At 40.9% G+C, this 27,669-nt stretch overlaps 1 protein-coding gene across 1 annotated transcript in view; it reads left to right on the top strand.

The window, feature by feature from the left end:
* Rh3 (Rhodopsin 3) overlaps positions 1-27,669 on the top strand; it is a 104,428-nt gene that overhangs the window by 4,219 nt on the left and 72,540 nt on the right. Inside the window, exons 2-3 of the mRNA XM_067146644.2 lie at positions 19,248-19,427; positions 19,512-19,727. Of these exons, the coding sequence (XP_067002745.1) occupies positions 19,248-19,427; positions 19,512-19,727 (396 nt within the window). The remainder of the gene's footprint in view (positions 1-19,247; positions 19,428-19,511; positions 19,728-27,669) is intronic.

Raw genomic sequence — 27,669 nt, 5'->3', positions numbered from 1 at the left:
GGGTCGCGTCACATGTGGCGTATTGGGGTGGATAAGTGGTGCTGGTCGAGGAGAGTTGATAGAGGTCACTCCACATACGACTGCTTGTGAATATGTGGACATTTTAGAAGGTGCAGTTCTTTCTAGTGTTCGAGCTATTTACCCCATAGAAGAAGTTCCCGTTATCAGGTTTGTGCAGGATAACAGCCCCCCCCTGTTCACACTGCACATGTAACTGAAGCTTTCTTCAAACAGCATTCTGACGTTCACGTGCTTGACTGGCCTCTCAAGTCGGCTGACTTAAATATAATAGAACATGTTTGGGCACGAATGGTAAATATGTGGGTTCTAGGTCAGGAGAGGACAAGAGCGGCTCTGTTAATGCACTGCCATCGAGATTGGGCGAATTTAAGGAATGAACCAAATTTTTTCCAACATCTAATAGATTCCATTCACAAGCGGCTAGAGCACGTACTAAACAGGAACATAAACATAAACTGATTATTAACTCTGGGAGGGAGGAGAAACCCGTCACTTACACTTGTTGTAATTTCAGTATTTGACACAACTCTTTAGTTATTTAATACCCATTTCACAATTAGTTTTGAGTAAATTTCCATTTTTCTTTTCTTTAAATTATGTATCTATAATAATAATAATAATAATAATAATAATAATAATAATAATAATAATAATAATAATAATAATAATAATAATGTTATTTGCTTTACGTCCCACTAACTACTTTATACGTTTTTGGAGACGCCGAGGTGCCGGAATTTAGTCCCACATAAATTCTTTTACGTGCCAGTAAATCTACCGACACGAGGCTGACGTATTTGAGCACCTTCAAATACCACCGGACTGAGCCAGGATCGAAACTGCCTAGTTGGGGTCAGAAGGCCAGCGCCTCAACCGTCTGAGCCACTTAGCCCGGCTATGTATCTATAGACAGTGCATTATGTTTATTATTTTACCGTACGTTTATTTTATTTATATATTTTCGAGGAAGATGTGATACGTTCAAATTTTTGATAAGATATTTCTGTTAAAAAAAGTGTAATTTTATAATAGTTATGTTGAGATGTTGCAATAATAGCATTTTTGTTGTATATTTTAAGGCACGACTTTCTATTTTATGGAATTTGAATGATATTAAATTATTTTCAGATGCATTTTCTTATTGCTCAAGAAGTAAAATGTATCTTCAGTTATTTTTATAAAGAAATGTTTACACAGTTATGCATCACTATCTTATTTTAGCATATTAATTTTCTGTTTGTAGAATTTATCGCAATTCTATATCCGAGGTGGTAAATTATGATGATATAACTTCAGTAAAGTCCAGAACAAAGTTACGAACCAGTAAAAGGTATTTTCAAATTACGACCCAATATAACGCAGCTACAAAATATTCCTAACTAGTATAAAATAATTTTCGGTTAAAAACCTGTTTTACCTCTTGATACTGTAATTATCAGGGTAGGTTACCTAATGGTGTACTTCAATTCATCCGCCACTGTGCCCATTTCAATCACAACAAAGTCTAGTAACGGGCCTACATGCAGCAATGCGTTAAGCGAGAAGGTGGGTCATTGTGCCTTCGGCACTACCCCTTCACTCCCTTCCCTCTTGTTTGTGCTGGAGTGGCCTTCAACACTACCCCTTCTCTCCCTACCCTCCTTTTCAGTACTGGAGTGGGGCAGTGTTGATTGTTTATGTCGGGACACCATTAATGTGCACGTCTGTACATACAATAAGTAAACTACACAATACGAACAAAAGAGTACAATATCACAATAGTTTTTATTGAATAAAGTTGAACAAACTGGGCATCAGTCACACCTAGCAATAAAACATATTCACATTTTAATGTGAGTCCCAGACTTCGCTTCCTGACTCTTCAACATTAACATTTTGAACCTGCCCATATTTCTTCATAAGATTTTGAAAGTAAGAAAGATGTTCAGGGTGAATAGAAAATATGTATTTACCGATATCTTTCGCTTTATGAACTTTGATCGGGAGTTCAGTCTCATATGCCTGTTTCAACTGCCCTGTCTTAACACTGCCTTTCAATAGAAATGTTTCACTTACAAAACCACTTGATGCTGTGCTGGTAGTTATGGAGTTGGATCTGTACTCTATAACTTTATAACTGGTCACCTTCTATTTGTCCTGCGCCTTTGAGGTGGGGATTGGTTCCTTGATTTATTTTAAAACATTCTTGAAATCCTTTATCATACTCTGTTCTACATCAACAATGTTGATGTTCTTAGATGAGTTCTTCATCATCGTAATCCATTCATTTACAGTGTAAACAACGTCCTGTTTTCATTTCTTGTGCGCAAAAGACATATCACACGCTATGTAAGAATGCCCTTTTGTCGGGTAAATGTGATGAATGTAGTTGAATCTACCTTTTTGTGTCAAATGGCTGAAATATTTCACAACAGTGTTATTTATGTTTTGTGCCGCACATGCATCTGTCAACACATACAGTAGAGTCTTGATATTGATGTCAATTAAGTTCGTTATGAAGTGATCCAAGAAGGAGATAACTTTCTTTCCAACTAACTTTGTGTATGGGAACATTGTAGAGGTCCCATCAGAAAAGCGGTGTATACCAAAATTGAAGACCCACAACTGTCTTGCGTAGAATATCTCCGTAAGAGGGATGTGAGGACAAGGAATATTCTTCATAGAGTCAAAGGCTAACTTATTGCTTCCGACATACAATGTTCATTTCCTCCTTCCCTTGCTAGCATTTCACGTTCCTTCTTTGCATTATAAACGTGCTTAGCCTTAGCTTTATGTACTTGAAGTTCAGTTTTTAGTTTCTGCCTCACTGCTGATACTTTCTTGCACTGGATTTCCAACTGAAGTTTTTCACACACAGAACATACATCAACTCGTGGCCTTCCAAATGGATAATTACAAGTTTTTTATACACTTTTAAAATATGTTCATACTTCACTTTTGGTATCACATTTACATTGTTCCCTTTTAAAGCTTCCGGCTCATACTTTTCAAGGTATATCTGCCACATTTTTTGGACATTCAATTCAGAACTAAGGTACCTCGTTTTTCTCTTAGTTTTCCCATAATGGGCGATTCTATAGGGAAATTATTTAATATGATTCAACATTTGAATTTTCAGTTCATCAGGTAGGCATCTCGCTTTCCGTCGACCACCGCGTCTATCATGTGGAGATGATATTCCGTGCAGAAGTAAATCAGCAATGCGCCGCACTCTTCCCTTCCCAATGCCATGTAGAGGGAGAAAAAGTTGCTTGCAAATGATGTTTTCAGTATCACCGCACTTAATCTGATAAGTATTGATTGATCGATTGATTGATTGATTGATTGATTGATTGATTTATTGATTGATTGATTGATTGATTGCTACAGTTACTAGCTGATATACCCGTTCTTCGCTACGGAATTCTGAGGAAGACTGTCTTTGTGGTTTTCCCAACTTAAGTCAACAAAATTACAGACCAGTACCCTGTAATAATTAAGAGGGGAATTCCTCAAGGCAGTATTTTTTTTTTTTTTTTTTTTTTTGCTATTTGCTTTACGTCGCACCGACACACATATGTCTTACGGCGACGATGGGTTAGGAAAGGCCTAGGAATTGGAAGGAAGCGGCCGTGGCCTTAAGTAAGGTACAGCCCCGGCATTTGCCTGGTGTGAAAATGGGAAACCACGGAAAACCATCTTCAGGGCTGTCGACAGTGGGGCTCGAACCCACAATCTCCCGATTACTGGATACTGGCCGCACTTAAACGACTGCAGCTATCGAGCTCGGCCTCAAGGCAGTATTATGGGGTGAACTTACCAAGGGAGATGTTCAATAAATTCCCAATTTCTTTGAAGTCATTTAAGTAAAGGCTAGGAAACTACAGATAGGGAATCTGCTACCTGGGTGACTGCCCTAAATGCAGATCAGGATTGATTGATTGATTGGTTGGTTTGAAACAAAGTACAAACATAACATTTATTAGGTTACATAATTTATTATTATACACTGACTGACAGAGCAAATGCAACACCAAGAAGGAGTGGTCAGAACTTTATGCCAATTGCAGGGTAGTCTGACGTCACTGAGGTATGCTCATGATGTGAAATGCGCCGCTGTGCTGCGCACGTAGCGAACGATAAATGAGACACGGCGTTGGCGAATGGCCCACTTCGTACCGTGATTTCTCAGCCGACAGTCATTGTAGAAGGTGTTGTCGTGTGCCACAGGACACGTGTATAGCTAAGAATGCCAGGCCGCCGTCAACGGAGGCATTTCCAGCAGACAGACGACTTTACGAGGGGTATGGTGATCGGGCTGAGAAGGGCAGGTTGGTCGCTTCGTCAAATCGCAGCCGATACCCATAGGGATGTGTCCACGGTGCAGCGCCTGTGGCGAAGATGGTTGGCGCAGGGACATGTGGCACGTGCGAGGGGTCCAGGCGCAGCCCGAGTGACGTCAGCACGCGAGGATCGGCGCATCCGCCTCCAAGCGGTGGCAGCCCCGCACGCCACGTCAACCGCCATTCTTCAGCATGTGCAAGACACCCTGGCTGTTCCAATATCGACCAGAACAATTTCTCGTCGATTGGTTGAAGGAGGCCTGCACTCCCGGCGTCCGCTCAGAAGACTACCATTGACTCCACAGCATAGACGTGCACGCCTGGCATGGTGCCGGGCTAGAGCGACTTGGATGAGGGAATGGCGGAACGTCGTGTTCTCCGATGAGTCACGCTTCTGTTCTGTCAGTGATAGTCACCGCAGACGAGTGTAGCGTCGGCGTGGAGAAAGGTCAAATCCGGCAGTAACTGTGGAGCGCCCTACCGCTAGACAACGCGGCATCATGGTTTGGGGCGCTATTGCGTATGATTCCACGTCACCTCTAGTGCGTATTCAAGGCACGTTAAATGCCCACCGCTACGTGCAGCATGTGTTGCGGCCGGTGGCACTCCCGTACCTTCAGGGGCTGCCCAATGCTCTGTTTCAGCAGGATAATGCCCGCCCACACACTGCTCGCATCTCCCAACAGGCTCTACGAGGTGTACAGATGCTTCCGTGGCCAGCGTACTCTCCGGATCTCTCACCAATCGAACACGCGTGGGATCTCATTGGACGCCGTTTGCAAACTCTGCCTCAGCCTCGTACGGACGACCAACTGTGGCAAATGGTTGACAGAGAATGGAGAACCATCCCTCAGGACACCATCCGCACTCTTATTGACTCTGTACCTCGACGTGTTTCTGCGTGCATCGCCGCTCGCGGTGGTCCTACATCCTACTGAGTCGATGCCGTGCGCATTGTGTAACCTGCATATCGGTTTGAAATAAACATCAATTATTCGTCCGTGCCGTCTCTGTTTTTTCCCCAACTTTCATCCCTTTCGAACCACTCCTTCTTGGTGTTGCATTTGCTCTGTCAGTCAGTGTATTACAGTGGAAATACAAAGTAGTGGATATAACACAATCACAGACGTAAGATATAACATTACTTAAACGGTTATGAAACACAGCGGAATTAGTCTTTGTTGCTTCGATTTTTCTGTTTCGGCGCCTTTGTGGAACTGACACAGAAATCAAACCAGCTAGGTACAGTATGTATCCTGCAGATCTTTCGCAGACATGACATGGAATTTCTGTAATATGTCTGTTTTAAACCTCGTAATTTGCAGGCCTTCGGGTTGAGCAGCGATCGCTTGGTAGGCCAAGGCCCTTCAAGGGCTGTAGTGCCATGGGGTTTGTGTTTTATGTCTGTTTTAAAAAGCTTCAGAGAATGTTGCCATACACATACGTCTACACCTGAAAACCGCAGAAAACTACCTATTACAACAAACTGCGTGGTGTTGGGCATTTTTATCTCATACTAAAAATAAATCCAGCCCATTGATCATTATTTAAATATCTGACTGAGCCGGGAATTTAACCCAATGTTGCCGTATAATGAATAATCTCATACTGAAGTAACAAAATAAAATTGTGTGTTATGTTATTCAAAGTTACTTACTTGCAGTCGGGTCCTGTAACTCTCTTTGGTATTTCCTTGCCTACAGCGTTCATTACTCGTTCACCACAGGTAATATTCTTCTTACGTTCATTTGCCTTCCATTCATGTGGCCTTGATTTCTTTCGTGGCGCTGGGACGTAATTATCTGAATCTTCAATTATCACTTACAATAAACAACTTTCTCTGCTTGAGAACACGCGATAACGAGGCATCAGCTGCCAGCAAACAAAGACGACTGCTTGTTGTTGGTTCCCGCCATAACATCGAAGGTCTTTGCTTCCCGCCACCTGACAATTTCCGTGCAGCGCCACACTCTTGTGCCGTTATGATGCTCAGATATCTACGCAGTAGGCTTCTATGGCCGGGTGACTTCCGTAACAAGTCCTGCACTTGTGTAGTTTTGAAACTAACATCATAAATGTTCGAAACTTGTGTTGATTTGTTCCTCATTAGTAGGGCTCGGATATTTTAAAAATGCATATGCGCATATGCAAATCCATATTTTGAACGTTAGTGCAAATTTTGAACGTTAATAAATATACAGGTGTATTTTTATGTATGATCGATTATTTAAGATTTGTGAATGAAATGAAAAATATAATGAACTCTATATGTTGTACACCCATTGGCAACACGAGAAGCCTTCCCCTGATCAAGGAAAGGGCTTTCAGTGTCGCAATACAAGCAGGCAGGCGGATAATGACCCATTTTTACATAACCTATTTCCTTCTTTCTGACGTTCCTTTCTCCTTAAAGTAGCCTACCAAGGTTTGCTTAAACAAGTGCGTTCATCCGTTAACTTGCTGGTCGTCTATTGCAGTGTTTTATCAGATTAAACGGCAAAAATGCCTAAAGATAAGAGCTCTAGGTATTTTTAATTAAACAATGGATATCAGGCAATAGTGATTATACAAGTGACGGTGATGTAGTATACTGTCAAGTGTGCAATCAGAGGGTAAAATGTGATTAAAAAATTCAGATTGAAGAGCATTCGAAAACGACTTCATATCTCAGATCAAAAGAGCAGAGTTGTAACTGTACGCTCTCTTAATCTTCTCATTAGAGGAAACGAAAGTTAATACCTGGGGACACATGGATATAAAATAAACTATATGTGGCTTGCCCGCAAATTGCCACGCAAATAGAATCACTAATCGTTCCATGGTTTCCCATTTCTCTATGCAATGTTTGGGCGCCAGCGTTACAGTTTTAAACAAAACTGTAAAGCAAAATTTATATTTACTAGCATAGAGACTTATACTTAAATCACAGGTGTAGGATTTTAAATAATTAACCATCAAGTATCGCTTTAGAAAGAAAATTAACTGAATATAAAATAAAATGAATTTATTATACAAAAATGAGATGAATCGGAAAAGTTCCTTAAAGCTTGGAGGGATTTTAGAGTTTACGTTACTGAAATTAACTGTTGCTTGCTTTATCTAATTGAGTCTCACCGATTGCAGCTTCCGTTGAGGTCATCTATATTCCGTGGTTACTCGTTCCCCTCTTCTCGTTGTAGAATTGGCTCCATGGACATCCTTCCTTCCTTCTGTGATATGGTTTGGGCTATCTGGACTAGCACTCCCTAATTTCCTAGTCTTTAAATTAGACATTGGCCCTATACTTGTGAAATTGATAACCGTTGATCGTAGGAGGAGAAAATTCAGAGATATGAATTTTTCCATGTTAGCAGAAATCTCAATCCAACTTAGCTATTCTACTGATACAATACAGACTTGTACCAAATTCCGTGGACTGGAACTAAACGTAGTTCTTCGTCCAGAATAATTACTGAATATATCACAAGCTGTAAGCTTGTTTCGTCTCACCCTGATCCGACAGCATCACAGCAGCTAAGTACTGTGTCGAAGCGACAACACACTGTACGAAAAATAACTATGTCTCGAAGCGACCATTCACTGTCTCAAAAATAATAAAGTAGTTGTGGTTCTGGTAGTGTGTCGAGGGTTGCTCCGCGCTAGATAATATATCCCCGGGCTCTCCCCACTCTTGGTAACAGCTCAATACCAAATCTCAATACAATGAAGCATCTGATTCGTAGTTGCATTATCATCTCCCTCTCTTCATTCTTCACAAGTAACCAGTAGGCGTGGCGATGATGTAGATGCCTGGCTTGTTAGCCTCGCGCGCGGGTCGCTGTATACTACCTTTGCTCATGAGTTAAACCCGTGAGTCATCTAACTTCCCCGCTTCAAGAATAACTTTTCCGTATACACAAGTATGAGATGAAATGACACCAACTCTGTCTCAGCATTGACCATATTTACAATACATAATGAATTCCTATCCTACATAATATAATAATTTAAATAATAAATGATATTCTAATATATACAATATGATTCCAAAAGCCTTATTTACAAATGATTGAAATTAAAATAATATATGTCATTATGAATAATTGCCTATGGCGGATAAACTTGATATCAAGTGATATCGGGTAAAAGGATTGTACACTAAATTAGTATGGCTGGAGAAGCCTGGACGGTTACAGAGTATGAATACGCAACAGCTACTTTTAACCGATATGAAAACACGGTGTGAAGTTACTACATTTTCGTCTGATATTTGTAAAGCTTTTGTATGCAGCAACATTCCACTGTATGAATTAAATAATCCACATCTACGCTCGTTTCTCGAAAAGTATTGCGCTAATCAAAGGATACCAGATGAATCTACCCTTAGGAAGAACTATTTACTTTCACTGCACGCTTCTGTAGTTGATTCGGTACGATCAGACATAGGAGGGAACTGTTTCAGGATATCGGTAGATGAAACAACCGATTCGTGTGGTCGACACATTGCGAACTGCATAGTGGGTAAATTATGTCCGGAAGAACCCGGCAAATTTAATTTCCTTCCGTGCAAAGTGCTAGAAAAAACAACCACACTACAGTTGCAAGATTTGTTAACTATTCCCTACGACTTCTGTGACCTAGTGAATCGGAGAGTGATTGTTATAAAGTGCGCCTTTTAGTCACAGATACAACTTCGTATATGTTGAAAGATGGGCAGTCTTTCCGAGTATTTTTTCCAAATCTCATCCATGTCACATGTTTGGCCCATGGATTGCACCGCATTACAGAAAAGATACGTACCCTCTTTCCATATGTCAACAAAGTAATTTCAACTGGGAAAAACTGTTCCTAAAAGCACCGGATCGTGTACAGTTGTATAAAACTAATCTGGCTCAGGTTTCTCTTCCACTGGAACTTGTTGTCACAAGATAGGGAACTTGGTTATCCGCAGTATCGTTCTACCTGAAGAACTTTAACCAGGTGAAAGATGTGGTTAAAAGTATTGATGATAGTCACACTGCGTGTGTTCGAGAAGCCAAGTCCGCATTTGAATCTGAAACAGTATATAAAGATATCAGTTTCATCCATGTGCATTATCCGTCACTTTCGAAGGCGATTATGAGCCTAGAAACTCGTGGTGCACCCCTACACGAATCCCTTCAGTTAATTCAAAACACCATTAGTTCTTTAAATGGTGTCCCTGGTGAAACTGAGGAAAAGGTTAAAAGGAAACTCAGTGCGTTGTTGGACTCGAGCCCAGGACTGAAAAAGATTCAATCCAAAAGTGAAGTCAGGCAGTCTTTGCCAGAAGAATGCTCCGAGCAGTCAGTGGCAGTGTACAAGTATTGCCCAGTTACGTCCGTCGATGTAGAACGATCATTTTCAGCGTATAAAGTAATTCTATTCAACAACAGAAAGCCATTGACCCCTGAAAACATTGAACAACTCTTGATAACCTACTGCCATGCATCACTTTGCAAGGAATGAAACGTGTTTGTCAGTTTAACACTGAGTTAAAATTAAATAATACGCGTGGTAAGTGTACTTTGTTTTATTTTTAGTGCATATTTTCGTGCATATTTTCAACATTTTAGTGCATATGTCATGCATATTTTTGGAGTTTTTAGTGCGTATGAATCCGGGGCCTACTCATTAGTTAGAGCTCAGCTAGAGGAATTCAGTGATATGCAGTATATAACTCATATAGCGTCAAAAAGCGGACTTGTGCAGTTATAATATTGAGAGCTTCAATTGTTAAATACCTGCACTCATTTCGATTGACCAGACGGATGTCATGACATCATCAGAATGGAAGAACCCAAAATATGCCTTGCGACATATCATAAGTGCAAGTGAAAAAGTAATCATGATCCGGACGAAACTTGTGAAATAAATTATGCAATGTAAAATAATTTTCTTGTAGGCCTAATGATGTGACATCTAAACATCACTTAGGCTAATTAGAGAAGTGATTCCACCACCTCTGAATCTCCTGTGGTGTAGGTGATTATTGTTTTAAGAGGAAGTACAACTAGGTAACGATCCTCTATATAACACTAATCAGAGGGAAATATTGGAAGGGATCCGACACTTCGAAAAATGAAGATGTCGGCCAAAGGAAGACAAGGGCCACGAAGGGCATGAAAATGAAAGACTCCCTAGGCCTCTCATACGTAATACCGTCGGGGTCTGAAAAGAACAAGAGTTGACCAAGGGAGATCAGATAGGATAGATGAAAGTGAGGAGTCGGGCACAAGTAAGTGGAAGCAATGCCAGGACTCAGCCGAGTGCCCCGTGGTCGCCAACCCACGCTCCAAAGTTCAGAGCACCTGAGGCCCCTTTTAGTCGCCTCTTACGACAGGCAGGGGATACCCTGCGTGTTATTCTACCACCCCCACCCACAGGGGGAACAAGTAAGTGGAATCAATGCCAGGACTCAGCTTAGGGCCCCGTAGTCGCCAAACCACGCTCCCAATTTAAGGGCCTCTGCGGCTCCTTTTAGTCTCCTCTTACGACTGGCAGGCGATACCGTGGATGTTATTCTACCGCCCCCACCCACAGGGTGTGTTCCTGTAGGGTGGAACTCGTCTGACGTACTTAATTTTGAGACGGTCGGGATAAGACTTTTTATTTATCCATGATACCAATGATGTCACATTTCTAAATATAAAACTACAAGTAGGCTACATGTTCCATTGTTTAATGCAAACATCGTACTTAAAAACTTACTGCGTTCCATCAGATACCTAACTGTTTTACGTTCGACTTTGGTGATGTTGGACTTTTTGGAATTTTGATTAGCCTCTGTATCCTCTCAAAGGTGTTCTCGATAATTTATTGTTCATATGTCGGGACCAGTGGCGGCCCGTGACAAAATTTTCAGGGGGTTCACAACAAAATGTGTGTTCACGTCTCAATTATACCGAAGTAGGATGCAAATCAGTACAAAATAACTTAGGCCTACTTAAATCATTTCATTAAAAGTTCCTTGTACGATTGCTTCTCCACTCATAATTTGTTAGAACCCCTATAATCGAGGATGCACTTTACCGAGACTAATCAGCGAGTGTACAACGAAACTAAAATTACACTGCCGGGCTGAGTTCTCAGACAAATTTCTGACCCCAAGTTGGCAGGTTCAATACTTAGCTCGGTAAAAGTAAAATTCACAGCAACTTTGCTACGTTGCTGTATTGTAGCAAAAAATAAAAGATGCGAACACTATTGTTGGATTTACATAGCACGAAGTTCACCTAAGTATGACAACAAGCATAAAAATAGAGCGTGCAATGATCACATTTACCAGTACTCAAATTGAAATGATTCTCCACCCATTAAGTGAAGCAAACTTCTTCCCGTGTGTTCAGAATTACCTACTAGCGATATCGTCCGGCGATGTAATACAATAATAATTTCTGGGAGCTGTGGTCAACAGTAACAGGGAGGTGGCGGACCCTTGTGGTCAACTGTAATACTATCACTTGTTTGAGGGTAGTTGTAGTTGTAGTTGTAGTTGTCTGCATAAACCATGACGTCAACTCCATGCGCATGCGTATAGTCTTCAGGCTAGTAGCAAAATCTCCAGTGTGCTCCCTGCATTGTCAGTCGGAACGAACAACTGTCAGTGTAACGGAGCATCGATGTAAGTCGAATACTTTCGATCGATTGATGAAATCGGACAGAAACAAAGGACACAATTTTGAATTTTCCATAAATGCTTGAATATGCATTAGAACTGGGTGTTCACGTGCTCGTGTGCTCCTGAGAGCCCATCGCTACTGGTCGGGACACTTTGCAGGAACTTAAGAGAGAGACGCTCTGCGATAGGAAGGTGCCGGTGTACAGGACAGCTATGGTGTACGGCACGTCATTGAAACGGTGCCTCTAGGCTGGTATTACAGTATCAAAGAAATTTGCCAAAGATATTTTGTAAAATATTTCGTGCAAGTTAACTTTTTTTGCTAGTTGTTTTACGTCGCACCGACACAGATAGGTCTTACGGCGACGATGGGACAGGAAAGGGCTAGGAGTGGGAAGGAAGCGGCCATGGCCTTAATTAAGGTACAGCCCCAGCATTTGCCTGGTGTGAAAATGGGAAACCACGGAAAACCATTTTCAGGGCTGCCGACAGTGGGATTCGAACCTACTATCTCCCGAATACTGGATATTGGCCGCACTTAAGCGACTGCAGCTATCGAGCTCGGTAAGTCAACTCTGCACCATTACACTTCATAAAATATTTTATTATACCGTAGTTCAGCAGAAATCGATGAAGGACAGTTGTGCGCATGTTTGACTACTGTACCGTATTATTAGTTTTTACATATATTGCAATGACAAAAATTCTCATAAAATGTACCGGTATGCTTTAAAATTAAACCGTAAAAGGAGAGTTCATCACAAGTTCTACATATATGTCTGCTTGCCCATACCAAGTTCCTGCTACAACGTGACTTTTCAGAAAAATAAAATACGTCGTTTACAGCGATCAAAATTAAATGAATTAGAAGAAATATAAAATAAAAGAAGTCGCTTACAACGATCAAAATTAATGAACTGGAAGAAATATAATGTAAAGACAATATTCAGTTTTAGTTTTCCAGCCAAATACTGCCTACGTAATCCATTCAATTTCTTTTTCCCGTTCAAAACTTTGCATCCTTCCTATATAGCATTTGTCGCCTCCGCATGTTTAAATTCATTTGCTGTCTTATATTTCTATTTTTATATCCCTGGTGTCTTGTATTCCTCAATATTTCATTCATTTCATACTCGAAAATAAACAGTTTTGTTGTAGCAACGTTCCAACTGAACTTACGATCTGCAATTTTGGATTTAACAAGTCAACTCTTTTGCAAAAATAATAGCACGACGATGCTCATACAATTTATCAAATAAATTTTATATAGGGACATTTTATAAAATATTCCTCCTTTAGAGTGACATATATTTCACTGAAGATCTTTGACAAATTACCTTAGGTAGTGTAAAACCAGCCTAAAGGAAGAACGGGGTAGCAGAGATAAGGATAGAAAGGATCTGAAATCTGAAAACTGCCTACATTGGGGCAAAGATTAAGGTGGTTTAGCAATCTAATGAGGAGCGACAATGAATACGTCGGCAAAAAGATTACACGTAGCAAGTTGAGGGGAAGAGGAAGCAAGGGCAGGTGATCCCACCACGTCGTAGAGAAAATATATTTTTCCAGGTCCGCGGACTCCGTAAGGATGTATACTGTGACTGTAACTGCTTTATTGAACCTCACAGGCTTTCTCCCAATACACAGTTCAAATCCGTAATAGCTTAAGCAAGATACAGAATGTATCAAATAGAGTGAAATAAAATTAACGGCAATCTGCCCCCATATGTACTGTCATATGGCCCATGATCAACCCTTGCTGGTGATCCAAAGGCCATTTCAAAAAGGCACCAGGGTAACAAAATACTAAAATAATAACATAATAACAGGGTCAAATAAAAGAACATCGGCAGTCGGCACATGTGGTTTAAACAACCTTCGTCTCTCATCCTGTTGTGCTTGCAACCTAGCACAATCCAGCCCGTACGATTACCTCTCTTCTGACCTACTTGAGTTGCAAACTCAGCTTTAGCGTTGCATCATCCGCCGTGCTGGTGAACCACATTCTCTTTACGTAGTATTTATAATCACACCAACTCATCATGTACATACTTTATCATCTACTGGCTCTCTTTACTTAACTTCTTACTTCTCGTTACTACACCCTCCTCCTTTTTATCTTTCTTTCCCCACAGATCTTTTAGACTCATGCTTCCCCCTTTCCTCAAAGTCTTCCCTTTACTAAGTATCTCCTTACTTTCTCTTTCAGACCTTCGTGGTACTTCTCTCCAATTCACGTAAACAGCCCTCGCCTGCTATCCTAGGTGATACCATTTCTTCACTATTAAACACTGACCTCTCTTTATCACTATGCATGACCACTCCAACACTGCGATCATCTCTCTTTCTTTCCTCTGGATTTGCCACCTCCGAAGCAGTTTCTATGACCTCATTGACCCTGTTCTTCCCCTTTCCTCATGTCCATCTTTTCCGGGAAGGATTCCCGCTACTAGCCTTTCTTCCATTCTCGTCCCCGTATCTTCATCTTGTTTCATTTTTTCTTCTGTTTCTAGCAAGTTTTTCACAGGCCAAAATCTTATCTACCTTGCTAGTAATTGCTGTCCCCTATGTAAGCTTTCAATCCTTAGTGTCTGGCCCACACCATATGCTTTTTAAGAACTTTTAAATTCTTAATCCCTTCACTTCCCATGTCTCTCTTAATCCAAATATTTTCACTCTGAATTTTACCCACATTTCTGATCACTATCTCGGCTATCAAAGTAGATAACAATTTCACTTTTATAGTCCTGCTACCCTGCTTTTTACCTATTCTTTCCCCATCGTCCATATCAACTTCGCTAAAATTAATTTTCATTTTTCTCTGGATTAACTCCACCACTTTATAAATTGTGACCACATTGTCCTCTCCCTTATCTTCCGGAACACCATATATAAATAATCATTTCTTTCTTCGATCTTGACTACTGGCCTCTACTTCTGATTTCAGCTTCGACACTTCATCTTCTAATTTTCTTATTTTCTCTCTTAGTGACGCAATTTCTTTACCGTTATTTTCCACTTTAGTTGCTGTATTGTCTGTTTTTTCCTGGAACCATTTCTTCATATTCGAACTCCTTCGTTTGCTCCTGTATCATATGTTTAATTTGCTCAAACGGGCAAACTTCTTCTACCACCTCTTTAAGCACCTTCCTAATTACTTCCACGTCTTCCCAGCTCATGCTTCCACTAGAGATCGGCCCGGAATTCAATTACACTCAACCGATAATTAGCATTACCATAATCAGCGCTTCCGCGAGCATATGACCCTCTTCATGTACAGTTCCATCTTGCTTGCTCTATTTTTTGCTTATTCTTTCTCCCATACCATCTTCCTATAACTGTCCTATATTGATCCACACCGATCATCTTCCTCGACGCTCTTCGCTTCGCTCTTGCACTCCCCTCTCACGCTACCGGCACACTCTACTCAGCACGTCTCCACTTGTCGCTTGCCTAAGCTGTACTGCGTGGAGAAAATATAAAATCTTAAGTACCGTAAGTTCTTTTAAAGTACCGGTAGGAGAAAGTGGAGTAAAACCGGGTGGCTAGACTATGGCGACTTCATTTTATATGTTTTTTCCGCAGATAAGTATTAAAACCTGCATAGATAATCTTTGAATAGTTATTTCGTAACATAGCGTTCAATAATAAACGAGACAGTCATTCTGTTTATTATTACCCTACCGGTGGGCTAGAATCGGGCACACATGTTGAATATATGAAAAATTAGAAAATACTGTTTTTCTTCATTGTCTATATTATGATTGTAAACGGCGATAATTAGTCCTATTTAGCAACAAAATAGCGTACATATTTGAGCGCAGTTGTGCATAAAATTGTTGATTATTCTTGTTTGTCCCCCTATGTAAAAACATTAAACAATCACCTTAGTTTGCACAGATCACAAAGTCATCGTCATTCGTAATTCCGTACTTTACTGTTCCCATATTCTCACGTATATTCTCGGTATCTTATTCCAGCATCAGATTCTAAACAAAAAATGAATAAATAAGTGAAATTAGCAACACAATATTTTTCGAAAAAATTAAAAACTGTAAAGTTCAGGCCTACACATTGAAAAGTTGTGCAATATTTCAAATAATAACACTTATCACAAACTCTCTGTTATTAAAACATATATTTATATAGCTATTAGTGAGCAGTGGTAAATAGGTGGGGTAAAACCGGCCCTGCCCCACATGTCATACCCGGTTTCACCCCACTGGTAGTTGTAACGAAACACTTGGGCTAGCCAAACAAAATCAAACTGAATATAAAATACAGTCATATCGTCGTAAGCCTAAAACAATAAACTAGTTGCAATGAACTTAGCTTTACTGTTAGTGCTATAGTATTTGGTAGTAATCAATGCAGCTTAATAGAAAGTTGAAACGAGAAATCACAAAAATACAAAAATATTTGTCACAACTGAACAAATCTTCACAGTAAAATTGCGACCTCCCCGCAACTTCACCTTGATCTTGGCAGTTGTGTACGGCCATCAGCAGCTAGGTAGCAACAATAACTGAGCCAGAACTGGGGTACGGTACCCGGTTTGAACCAGACTACCCGGTTATGGCCACTCTCCCCTATAATTTGAGGACACTATTAATATTAATTCATAGGAAGTGGAATTAGAGATTAAAGTAATTTACCATGGAAAATGTTCGATACATTTAAGAAAAGGCTAGGTAAAAACTGGCACGGAAGCTGCCATCTGGATGACAGCCCTAAATACAGATCATTGATGACTGATTGATATGATCATGTTCGAAGCTACAATTTATACTGTATCTTCTTCTTCTTCTTCTTCTACACGTGTGGGGTCGCGGGTGCGAACTGTGTCGCACATATGGATTTGACCCTGTTTTACGGCCGGATGCCCTTCCTGCTGCCAACCCTATGTAGAGGGATGTAATCACTATTGCGTGTTTCTGTGGTGGTTGGTAGTGTAGTGTGTGAATATGAAGAGGAGAGAGTTGGGACGGACACAAACACACAGTCTCCAAGCCAGAAGAATTAATCAGAAGCGATTAAAATCCCCGACCCGGCCGGGAACCGAACCCGGGAACCTCTGAACTGAAGGCCAGTACGCTGACCATTCAGCCAACGAGTCGGGCGTTTATTTATACGGCATAGTAGCTATAAAGTGTATCTGAATGCAACAACTGCTGGAAGTATGGAAAATGTAGCAGGCCATCAGCTACCTGTACAGTCCGGCTCCATGCTGGCCTTTGGTTATAGGGGTCCGGGGTTCGATTCCCGGCAGGGTCGGGAATTTTAACCACAATTGGTTAATTTTGCTGGCACGGGGGCTGTGTGTATGCGACGTCTTCATCATCATTTCATCCTCATCATGAAGCGCAGGTCGCCTACGGGAGTCAAATCAAAAGACCTGCACCTGGCGAGCCGAACATGTTCTCGGACACTCCCGGCACTAAAAGCCATACGCCATTTTTTTTAGCTACCTGTACAGAATGGTATCCCCCAAAGTAGCCCTTGGATCCCTGTTGATCAAGGAGGTAGAGAAGCACCTAGCAAAACTTAATATGAATCGAACTACAATAAATAAAGGGAGTAACTACCGTTTAACCCTTTCAGACCGGAAAGAAAACTGGAGGTGTGAATTTTTGTTTGTACGTCAAGAACTGACTAAAATGCTCCTCAATACACATATTAATAGTTTATTTTACAAAATAAAAACTAACATCCGAAAAACAGGACCCACACAATTGTGCGTATCAAAATTCAAAACCTCGTTGTATCACGTACGATGGTGTAGCTTCAAAATTTACGTTCACTAACCAATGTACACACTTCATTGAATATATTCCGGTATTCAGTAAAGCTTCTAGATTAATACAAACGCAGTAAATAAATACTTACTTTCGGCACTACTGCTTCCCACCATCTCGCCGATCAACTGTGCTTTTTAAACTCTTCTTCCTTCGCCCTGGCGGTCAAGCGCATACTAAAATCAATTGAAATACACGCCACGTGTCCTGCACAATCACTGCAGTCCGGTCTAGCGCCGAAAAAACATCAAATACGGTCAGGGATAACTAAAATACGAACCCGCACAATTTGACCCTTTGTAACATCTGTTATAGAAGCTACCCACAATGAGACCAGGAAATGGTGGCGGAACGCAGGATTGAGTTCAGCAAGATAATGAAGGAATACGGCAAACAACAACACCGCTAAGACATGAGCACCGTGGTCGACATGCAGCCAAAACGAACTTGAAAAAACAGATTGTTGAGTGGTGGTGATTATTGTTTTAAGAGGAAATACAACTGGGTAGTCATCCTCTATTAACGCTATTCAGAGGGAAATGTGAAAGGGGTTAAAAACTTTGAAAAATGAAGGTATCGGTCAAACAAAGACAAGGGCCAAGAAGGGCGTGAAAATGAATGACTTCCAAGGCTTCGAATGCTCTAATGTCATCGGAGTCGGAAAATAACAGGACTTGACCGAGGGAGGTTGGATAGATGATTGTGAGAAGCCTGGCACAGGGAAATAGAAGCAATGCCAGGACTCAGCTAAGGGCCCCATGGATGCTAACCCCCGCTCCCAAGTTAAGAGCCCGTCATCAATGACTACAGGTAGGGGATACTGTTGATGGGTTCACCAGCAACAAATTACGAGTATCATGCATCCTCTTGATAATGTCCTGTCACGGCTATCACAGAAACATTTGAATTTACACAAATCAGTATTGAAAATCCACAGCCTGTTTCCAGTCATTCGACCGGGTCAGGAATGGAATGAATGAAGCCGCCATCTAGCGGCGAGGACAGGAATTATGTCGGCTGCCTAAGCCTGTCGCACTCCTCTGGGGAAATGATTAATGAAATGTTACTGGAGAGTGTTGCTGGAATGAAATATGACAGGGAAAACTGGAGAAACCGGACATAAACCTGTCCCGCCTCCGCTTTGTCCACGACAAATCTCATATGGAGTGACCGGGATATGAACCAAGGCACCCAGCGGTGAGAGGCCGGCGCACTGCTGCCTGAGCCACGGAGGTTTTAACAAATCAGTATTAAATAAAATAAATGAAACTCAATGTTATATCTATTTCAACACGCTCTATTTATACAATTCCACAGCCACAGCATCTTTGTCGACCAAGGCCTACAGTAACGACTAATGTGACGTCACTTTTTTTCGAGTCAGTTACACAAATTTTCGGATGACCCCAGCCGTAAGACCCATTTATGTCAGAAAAATTAAGATCTAGAAATTAATTTAAGTATTGCGTTAAAGTCAAAGGGATGTTGCAGGGTGGCACCTCGGCTGCTGGGCTGGAACGTGCCCGCTGAAGAGCTGATCCACATCCCCTCTCACTGGCTGTCCTACCCCGAGCCAGAACCGATGTACAACTACATCCTGGGGATGCTCTACATTGTGTTCTGCGTGGTGGCCCTCCTAGGCAACGGGCTCGTCATCTGGGTCTTCGGCTCGTGAGTACCACTTACAACGATGTCTGGAACTTATCGATACGGCTTTCAACCTACTATCAAATATTGCTTTTCATTTTTTTCTAGTGCAAAATCCCTGCGAACTGCTTCAAACGTGTTTGTGATCAACCTGGCTGTGTGCGATTTCATTATGATGCTGAAAACACCGATCTTCATCTACAACTCGTTCCACCAAGGATTTGCTCTGGGCCACAGAGCTTGCCAGATCTTCGCCTTCATGGGCTCGTGTTCAGGCATTGGCGCTGGTATGACCAACGCGTTCATAGCATATGACCGATACAGGTAAGGAAACTGCATTGTTACTATTATTATAATATATATACCAGGTGGCTCAAGAACGCCGTAGTTTCTACTTACAAATGTACCGCATGCATAAATGAGTAGGTTACGTCAGAATATGAAGAGATAAGAACAAGCCTGTCGCTCGCAGCATGTTACTCAGCGTTACAGGTCTAATGCACCCCTTACATTAGTAAACATCGTTTTCCACCGCATATTTCTAGGCTGGTGTATGGTACAGCCGCTCTATATTTGCTGTCAGCATATCGGCAATGGATATTGTGTTCAGCAGCGACAAATACACAGACATTATTTTAATGTGGACAACCTGGCCGGAGTGCAGCCGAAGCTCCAAATAGACGTAGGCCAATGCCCCCTACACACGTATTTCACCGAACAGTATCAGTTTTTGTTTCATACAAGCAACTCTTTTATCGAGTGGAATTTCTACATGTGCATAAATTAATAAGTTATTAAATTTCCTTTTCTGCATCTTTGGCGTGTTTACAGACAGTAGCGGTGACTAGTGGGTGGAGCGAGGAGAGACAGTGGCACCCTCCCCCAACGTTTTGGAGTAAACATTACATTTTTTTCCACTTTAGCCAGCTGGAACTAGGAATTATTTTAAAAAAGCTATTTGTACAAGCCTTGTTTTGTTATCTGCTAATTATTTCCTTGATTTTCTTTCATTATTAACATAATTATTGGTGAAAATACGCACAAAATGCCTTTCGTCGCGGCTAACCAATTTGTATAGCGCTGCGGCAAGTAGTGGAGACTGCATGTGCTGTGAGGAAGGGTAGTAGGGGTATATATATATATTTTTTTGACAAGGTCGTGGACACTGAGTTATAATTCACCCGCTTGCCGCGCGCATCCGTCAATCTGGCAGTCTCGTTTAGTGTCTGTTAGTTTCTTAGTGTGTATTCAAATACTAAATGATTTTAATTGGATAATCATTCCGTACTTCTATTTAATTGCACGGGGCGAGCAGGCCGTGGGGTTAGGGGCGCGCAGCTGTGAGCTTGCACGTGGGAGATAGTGGTTTCGAATCCTACTGTCGGCTGGCCTGAAGATGGTTTTTCGTGGTTTCCCATTTTCACACCAGGCAAGTGCTAGGGCTGTACCTTAATTAAGGCCACGGCCTCTTCCTTTCCACGCGTAGCCCTTTCCTGTCTCATCGTTGCCATAAGTCGTATCTGTGTCGGTGCGACGTAAAGCCAATTCTTCTTCTTCTTAATCTGCTTACCCTCCAGGGTTGATTTTTCCTCGGACTCAGCGAGGGATCCCACCTCTACTGCCTCAAGGCCAGTGTCCTGGAGGGTGAGACATTGGGTCGGTATACAAGTGGGGAGGATGACCAGTACCTCGCCGAGGCGGCCTCACCTGCTATGCTGAACAGGGGCCTTGGTGGGCGGATGGGCAGTTTGGAAGGGTTAGACAACTAAGAGGGAAGGAAGCGGCCGTGGTCTTAAGTTAGGGACCATCCCGGCGTTTGCCTGGAGGAGAAGTGGAAAACCACGGAAAACCACTTCGAGGAGGGCTGAGGTGGCAATCGAACCCACCTCAACCCAGTCGACCTCCCGAGGCTAAGTAGACCCCGTTCCAGCCCTCGTACCACTTTTCAGAACATCGAGGCAGAGCCGGGTATCGAACCCGGGCCTCCGGGGATGGCAGCTAATCACACTGACCACTACACCACAGAGGCGGACATAAACCAATTGTAAAATAAATTCAATTGTAATCGTAATTTCAACGGGAGATATTACCTACATTCCTTTCACTGGGCTGTTATTTGTTTTGTGTTATGTTATTTATTAAGTAAATCTATTTAACCTGCCCCGTGGTTTGTTTTGAGACGTGGTGAAAATTTTAGTATAAAGCATTTAATCACAATCTCAACAAAGTATTATTACAAATAAACCACGGGGCAGGTTAGTTACATTTACATAATAAATAACATAACACAAACGAAATAATTTAGTCCGGTGAAAGTAAAGTTGGTATTATCTCCCGTTGAAATTACAATTAAATATCCTTTTTTACAATTGACTTTACGTCGCAGCGACACAGATACGACTTATGGCAACGATGAAACAGGAAAGGGCTACGCGTGGAAAGGAAGAGGCCGTGGCCTTAATTAAGGTACAGCCCTAGCACTTGTCTGGTGTGAAAATGGGAAACCACGGAAAACCATCTTCAGGCCAGCCGACAGTAGGATCGAAACCACTATCTCCCACGTGCAAGCTCACAGGTGCGCGCCCCTAACCCTACGGCCTGCTCGCGCCGTGCAATTAAATAGAAGTACGGAATGATTATCCAATTAAAATCATTTATGGCCGAGTGCATCAATCTCGATTAACGAGCTGCTAATCATAGATTACTTAATGTCTGTTTACATTTTAACCTCCGTTTAAGAAGATTGCGGTGCACCAACCGTAATCATTGATTACTTAGTACTGTTTAGTTAGCGTGAGATTTAATCAGTGATCATACGAAAACACGATACTGAACGCGCTCACGGTATTTCGTTCGGCAGTTGTCTTGGTGGGAAAAACGAATACACGCGTATCAAAAGTACACATATTATAAGCAAACGGTTCCAAATGGAAGAAAATAAAAGGAAGAGATGTGCAAATTATACCGATTTTGAGACCGACATCTTGACTGAATTAGTTGTCAAATATAAGGATGTTGTTGAAAACAAGAAGACGGACGGAGTTACTGTAAAGAAGAAGCTGGAGACCTGGAAAATAATTGAAAATGAATTCAATGCAATTCCCGGTGAGCATATTTATTTGTCTTATTAATAAAAAGTGTATAACTTTTATACACCGTTTATGTGCAATTTGTTACTAATAAAACGTATATCTGTGTGTACATCTGTTATAGTTATTCACTGATTGCTTAAACAGAACACAGGACCCCTGTATAAGCGTTCTGTAGGAACGAGTGATTAGTGTATTATTTTGGTGGTGTTTATAGTCTGCAGTAATATAATTGCGGTAAAATATCCAACTTATCCAATAGAGAAGCACGCAGTGAAAGAATGGAAAATAACATTGATGATCTCCACGATATTTTAAATGTAGAAGTAAAAGTACATTTGGAGGTTATAAAGACTGCAAATGATCGTAAAACGAAACATTTTAAGACACGGAAGTGATCCATTTCTCCTGATTATCATGGAAGTAGGAAGTCTTGTGAAAAATATAGCAAATTCTGTGTTGTTTTCCTTTTAATGGTAAACCAGCCTAAACATATTTGAAGTGTCATGTGATTGTGTAGTCAGCTAAATAATGATGAAGTTTCGAGGCCAGTTTATGTATCCACCAAGGTAGTTTCCATGCAACAAGTGTGAAGGTAAATGTTGTGATGTGCTAAAATCCCAGGCTAAAGCAAGTCTGCATCAGAGACACATGTAGCTATCTGCATGATAGATCCCTGAGGGCATTAATGCAATGTGAGTAACCCATGTTTACTATATTTCACAGCTGTAAGTGCACACTTTTTAAAATTGTCTGTGTTCATTATCACTTTGATATCTGTGCCAAGTCAAGGCCATTGGGTTTTCATTTTAGTTAGAACATGTGGGCAGTATGATTTGTATATGGATTTCAGTGTGTGTTTTTGCATGTTTCTACTTTTTGGAATGGTCAGTTTGGGTGTCTGAGCGTAGGCTAGGTATTGAATGGTCAACTGGTTGAGTCAGAGTGAAGATGGATAGGACAGAGTATTAGCTGTGCTGTTGTTTAAAGTGGGGTATGATGCGCAAAGGTATCACCCAAATATCACTATAAAATTTGTCACAAATGGAACATAATAATTGCTTTTACACATATCAAGTGAAAAATCCCTGGCAAATTAAGAAATACCGTCGTTATTTGAGAAATTTGAAAACATACTTAAGGCTTGTAGACAGGACTGGTTTATGTCGTACTACGCTGCTCAAGGATCATATACGCTGCTGGTGCCGTCTTTTGTTATTTTCTTCAGGTCCAGGGCTAGCACCGTGAAATGGGAGGGCTATGTCTGTGGATTCTCATTATCTTTGTCCATTCGCTACTGGTGCCGTCTTTTGTTACTTTCTTCAGGTCCAGGGCTAGCACCGTGGAATGGGAGGGCTATGTCTGTGGACTCCAACGAGCTAGAAAGAGGACTATAGAGTGGCTAACATGGCTGCTACAGCGCTCTGGGTGGTGCCAAGACGAAATAGCGACTCCATAGTTTAAGCGCCATTCATATAATTTCTTCCGCATACGGTGCGATACTTTTAACAGATTAGATCGAAGAAATTATGCTCTCTACGTGTGTGGCATGCAATTGCATAAACTGTAGAGAAAACACGAAGAATAAATATCATATTTCACATAAGATTTTTTTTATTAAAGTACACAGTTTTGGGCGATTAGCAGAATTACGTTGCCTGTGTAGCACAGTCCAGCACGTGTACATTAGGCCTACTTTTATTTTCTTGTAGGAACTGGCAGCCAAACACGATAACAATGTATCCTGCCTGACTAAGTGGCTCAGACGGTAGAGCGCTAGCTTTATGAGCCCAAGTTGCCATATTTGGTATTTGAAGATGCTCAGATAGGTCGCCTTTGTGTCAGTAGATTTTCCGGCCCGTAAGGGAACTCCGCCGGGGCAAAACTCCGGCACTTCAGCTTCTCCGAAAACCGTACTAAGTAGTCGGTAGGAAGAAAAACCAAGACCACTATTTATTATTACATTGTATCCTACACAGCATATTTCCCCAGCATTTTGAAAATAAATATAAAGTGAACAACGGTGTTACAAGACGCCTGCTGTCCAACGCCACACCTACAGTATTTAGAATTTCCTAGTCACCCCATCCCCTCTGCCAACGATACGGAGTAATATGATGACTTTCAGTCCTACATCATCACTACTACTGAGCGAGTTGGCTACGTGCTTCGTGGTATATAGCTCTTAGCTTGCATTCGGGATATAGTGAGTTTTAATTCCACTGCCGACAGCACTGATAGCTGGTTTTCCGTGGTTCCCATTTTCACATCAGGCAAATACGGAGGCTGCTGTGCCTTAATGCCACTTCCTTCGAAGTCCTAGTATTTTCCTTCGCAGTCCTAGTATTTTCCTATCCCATCGTAGCTATAAGGCGTGTCTGAGTGGGTGCTACTTAAGGCAAATAAAAATCGGCGTTACCATAATCTTCTTCCAAAGATAACCGAAGTGAATTATTCAGGAAAGTTAACTTATGTGATTTAAGATCATTATCAACAAGAAGAACTCTTCTCTTTTTCAACAATTATTTCAAATTCTTGTTATTTTATTATTATTATTAAGGGATACTTTATTACACCATTGTTCACTTCAAACCTTGTACCCCACGGCTATAGAATACTTATTTTTCGTAAATTATTATTAGTTTTACGTCCTATTAACTACTTTATCGGATAAGCCGAGGTGCCGGAATGTTGTCCCGCAGGAGTTCTGAGGGATATGAGCACCTTCAAATACCATCGTAGTGAGCCAGGATCGAACCTGCCAAGTTGTTTAGTGTCGGCTCCTTGGCTGAATGATCAGCGTGCTGGCCTTTGGTTCAGAGGGCACCGGATTCGACCGGGTTGAGGATTTTAACCGGGTAGTCGACAGTTAATTACTCTGGATCCGGGACTGGATAACCTTCTTCATCTACACACAACAGAACATACCACAAACCACTACAAAAACATGCAATAGTAAATACATCGCTCCACCTAGGGTTGGCGTCGTCAGGAAGGGCATCCGGTCGTAAAATTAGGCTAAATCCATACAAAATTCCAATTCCAGGTAAATGGAAAGTTACTATGATTTATTATTATTATTATTATTATTATTATTATTATTATTATTATTATTATTATTATTATTATTATTATTAAAGTTATATGAATTATTTCTCGATGTTATATTACTTTGCTCAAGGTTTTCTGTTCTATATTTTCATTCCCTGTAAGTGGGTTTAAATTTTTGGCAATATCTTGTGATTTGTTTTGTAATACGGACTACTGGAAATGCGCTAATTTTCTTTCTTTATACAATATGTAAGTACGTAGCCTGTATTTTGTATTTTTAATATCCTTTTAAACAGATATTGCGCATCTTTGAGTGCTTCCCTAATAAAAAATTAAAAAACTGTGAAACGGTATTTATTCCCGCAGCCTCTGTACTTGCTTCATCACAAGCCCACTCGATTTGATCGCTTACAATATGGCGGACGTGGCTTTCAAGTAGATTCAAATATGGTGGTCCAATAGCCACTCTATAGTCCTCTTTCTAGCTCGTTGGTGGATTCTCATTATCTTTGTCCATTCGCTGCTGGTGCCGTCTTTTGTTACTTTCTTCAGGTCCAGGGCTAGCACCGTGGAATGGGAGTGCTATGTCTGTAGATTCTCATAACACATGAGTCCAACCACACCTTTCAAGAAGAAGAAGAAGAAGAAGAAGAAGAAGAAGAAGAAGAAGAAGAAGAAGAAGAAGAAGAATCTTTGGCCAGTACAAACAGCAAAATGGAGGTTAAAAGAAAAATAGCATGATCCCTGGACCAATAAATATTTTTATTTCTGTTCGAAAGAATAAATCACTAGTCCACTGAATTTTTCTTATGTACATTGGCCATACCATTTTGTCGCCTATTAAATATAGCATATCGCGATACAATTCATGAAATGATGTCAATGACAAGTGAAGAATGAAACGAAAGCAAAGAACTTCAGTGAACACAGATATCACACACAGAATTGTTCAAAGTGTAAGACAAAAGACATACGTGTGTCACTATGAGCGCAACACCAAATGTACTTCCAAAAAAACATATTTCTTAATTTGCCAGGGATTTTTCACTTGATATGTGTAAAAGTAATTATTATGTTCCATTTGTGACAAATTTTATTGTGATATTTAGGTGATACCAATGCGCACTAAACCCTTTAAAGTGTCTTAAATTTAATATCTAATTCAATAATTTACGACCAAGATTTGTACGTTCTAAACCTGTTTTCAGCTATGTCATGTTCATTAAGTACTTTTCAGGTTAGGTTTATGTTTTCTTCTTGCCACGATATTGTAGTGTGATCACTCGGGAGGTTATTATAGTGTTAATTCAGTGTAGAACCTTGTTGTAGGTTGTAGCAGGAGGCTAGTGCTTATCCCAGCATTCTTCGATACAATACATGCCTTTATGATGTTTCAAATGATATCTTTGATTAAATATATGTTATACAGGCCAATAGATAAGTGGTTGTAATATCTTCGATGAAATATATGTTATACCGGCCAGTAGATAAGTGATAGAATGTTTTTAATGAAATATAAATGTGGTAGGCCAGTAAATAAGTTGAACAGGAAGTCTTCGAGGAAATATGTGCCCTGATATGTTGATACGAGTTGTGTATAAGTCTTCGGTAATAGAAGGCCATGTTTTATTATGAAGGATGTGTTGAAATAAATCCTACATGTATATCCCCTTAAGTACTACATGTGATGACCAGAGTGTCCCTTCAAGAGTTCATTTCCCTAGTAGTGTGTTCAAGTATCATCGTTCTCATATACAAGGCAAATACGTTGTGTTTCATGAAGTAAGGTTAACCAGAGTCATCTATGTTAACATATGGTCAAGATGATGATGAGTGACTCATATTTGTAACCCTTTTTAATGAGTAAATTAGCCTGCGGCTAGAGTAGAAACCTTGTTAGCATGTTTAGAGACCATTCTGTTAAATTTCATATGGTATTCAGTAAGCATTTTTGCCTGGTGCAGTGCTTCATGTTAGTGATGTCTGGACAGTGTCTTTTAAGTGAAATTTGGAATTCTTCTAAGAAATTTTGACCTGTCACCAGCAGGAAGGCCGTTTTCAGCTGCTATAAGAGCTCACTTTTGCTCAGTGAGATGCTCAGGGCCTCAACCATGCTAGATCTTGGT

This window comes from Anabrus simplex, chromosome 1 (genome assembly GCF_040414725.1).
Source record: "Anabrus simplex isolate iqAnaSimp1 chromosome 1, ASM4041472v1, whole genome shotgun sequence".
NCBI lineage: Eukaryota > Metazoa > Arthropoda > Insecta > Orthoptera > Tettigoniidae > Anabrus > Anabrus simplex.
Note: the sequence above shows the minus strand (reverse complement) of the source record. Positions and strands in the feature narration are given on the sequence as shown.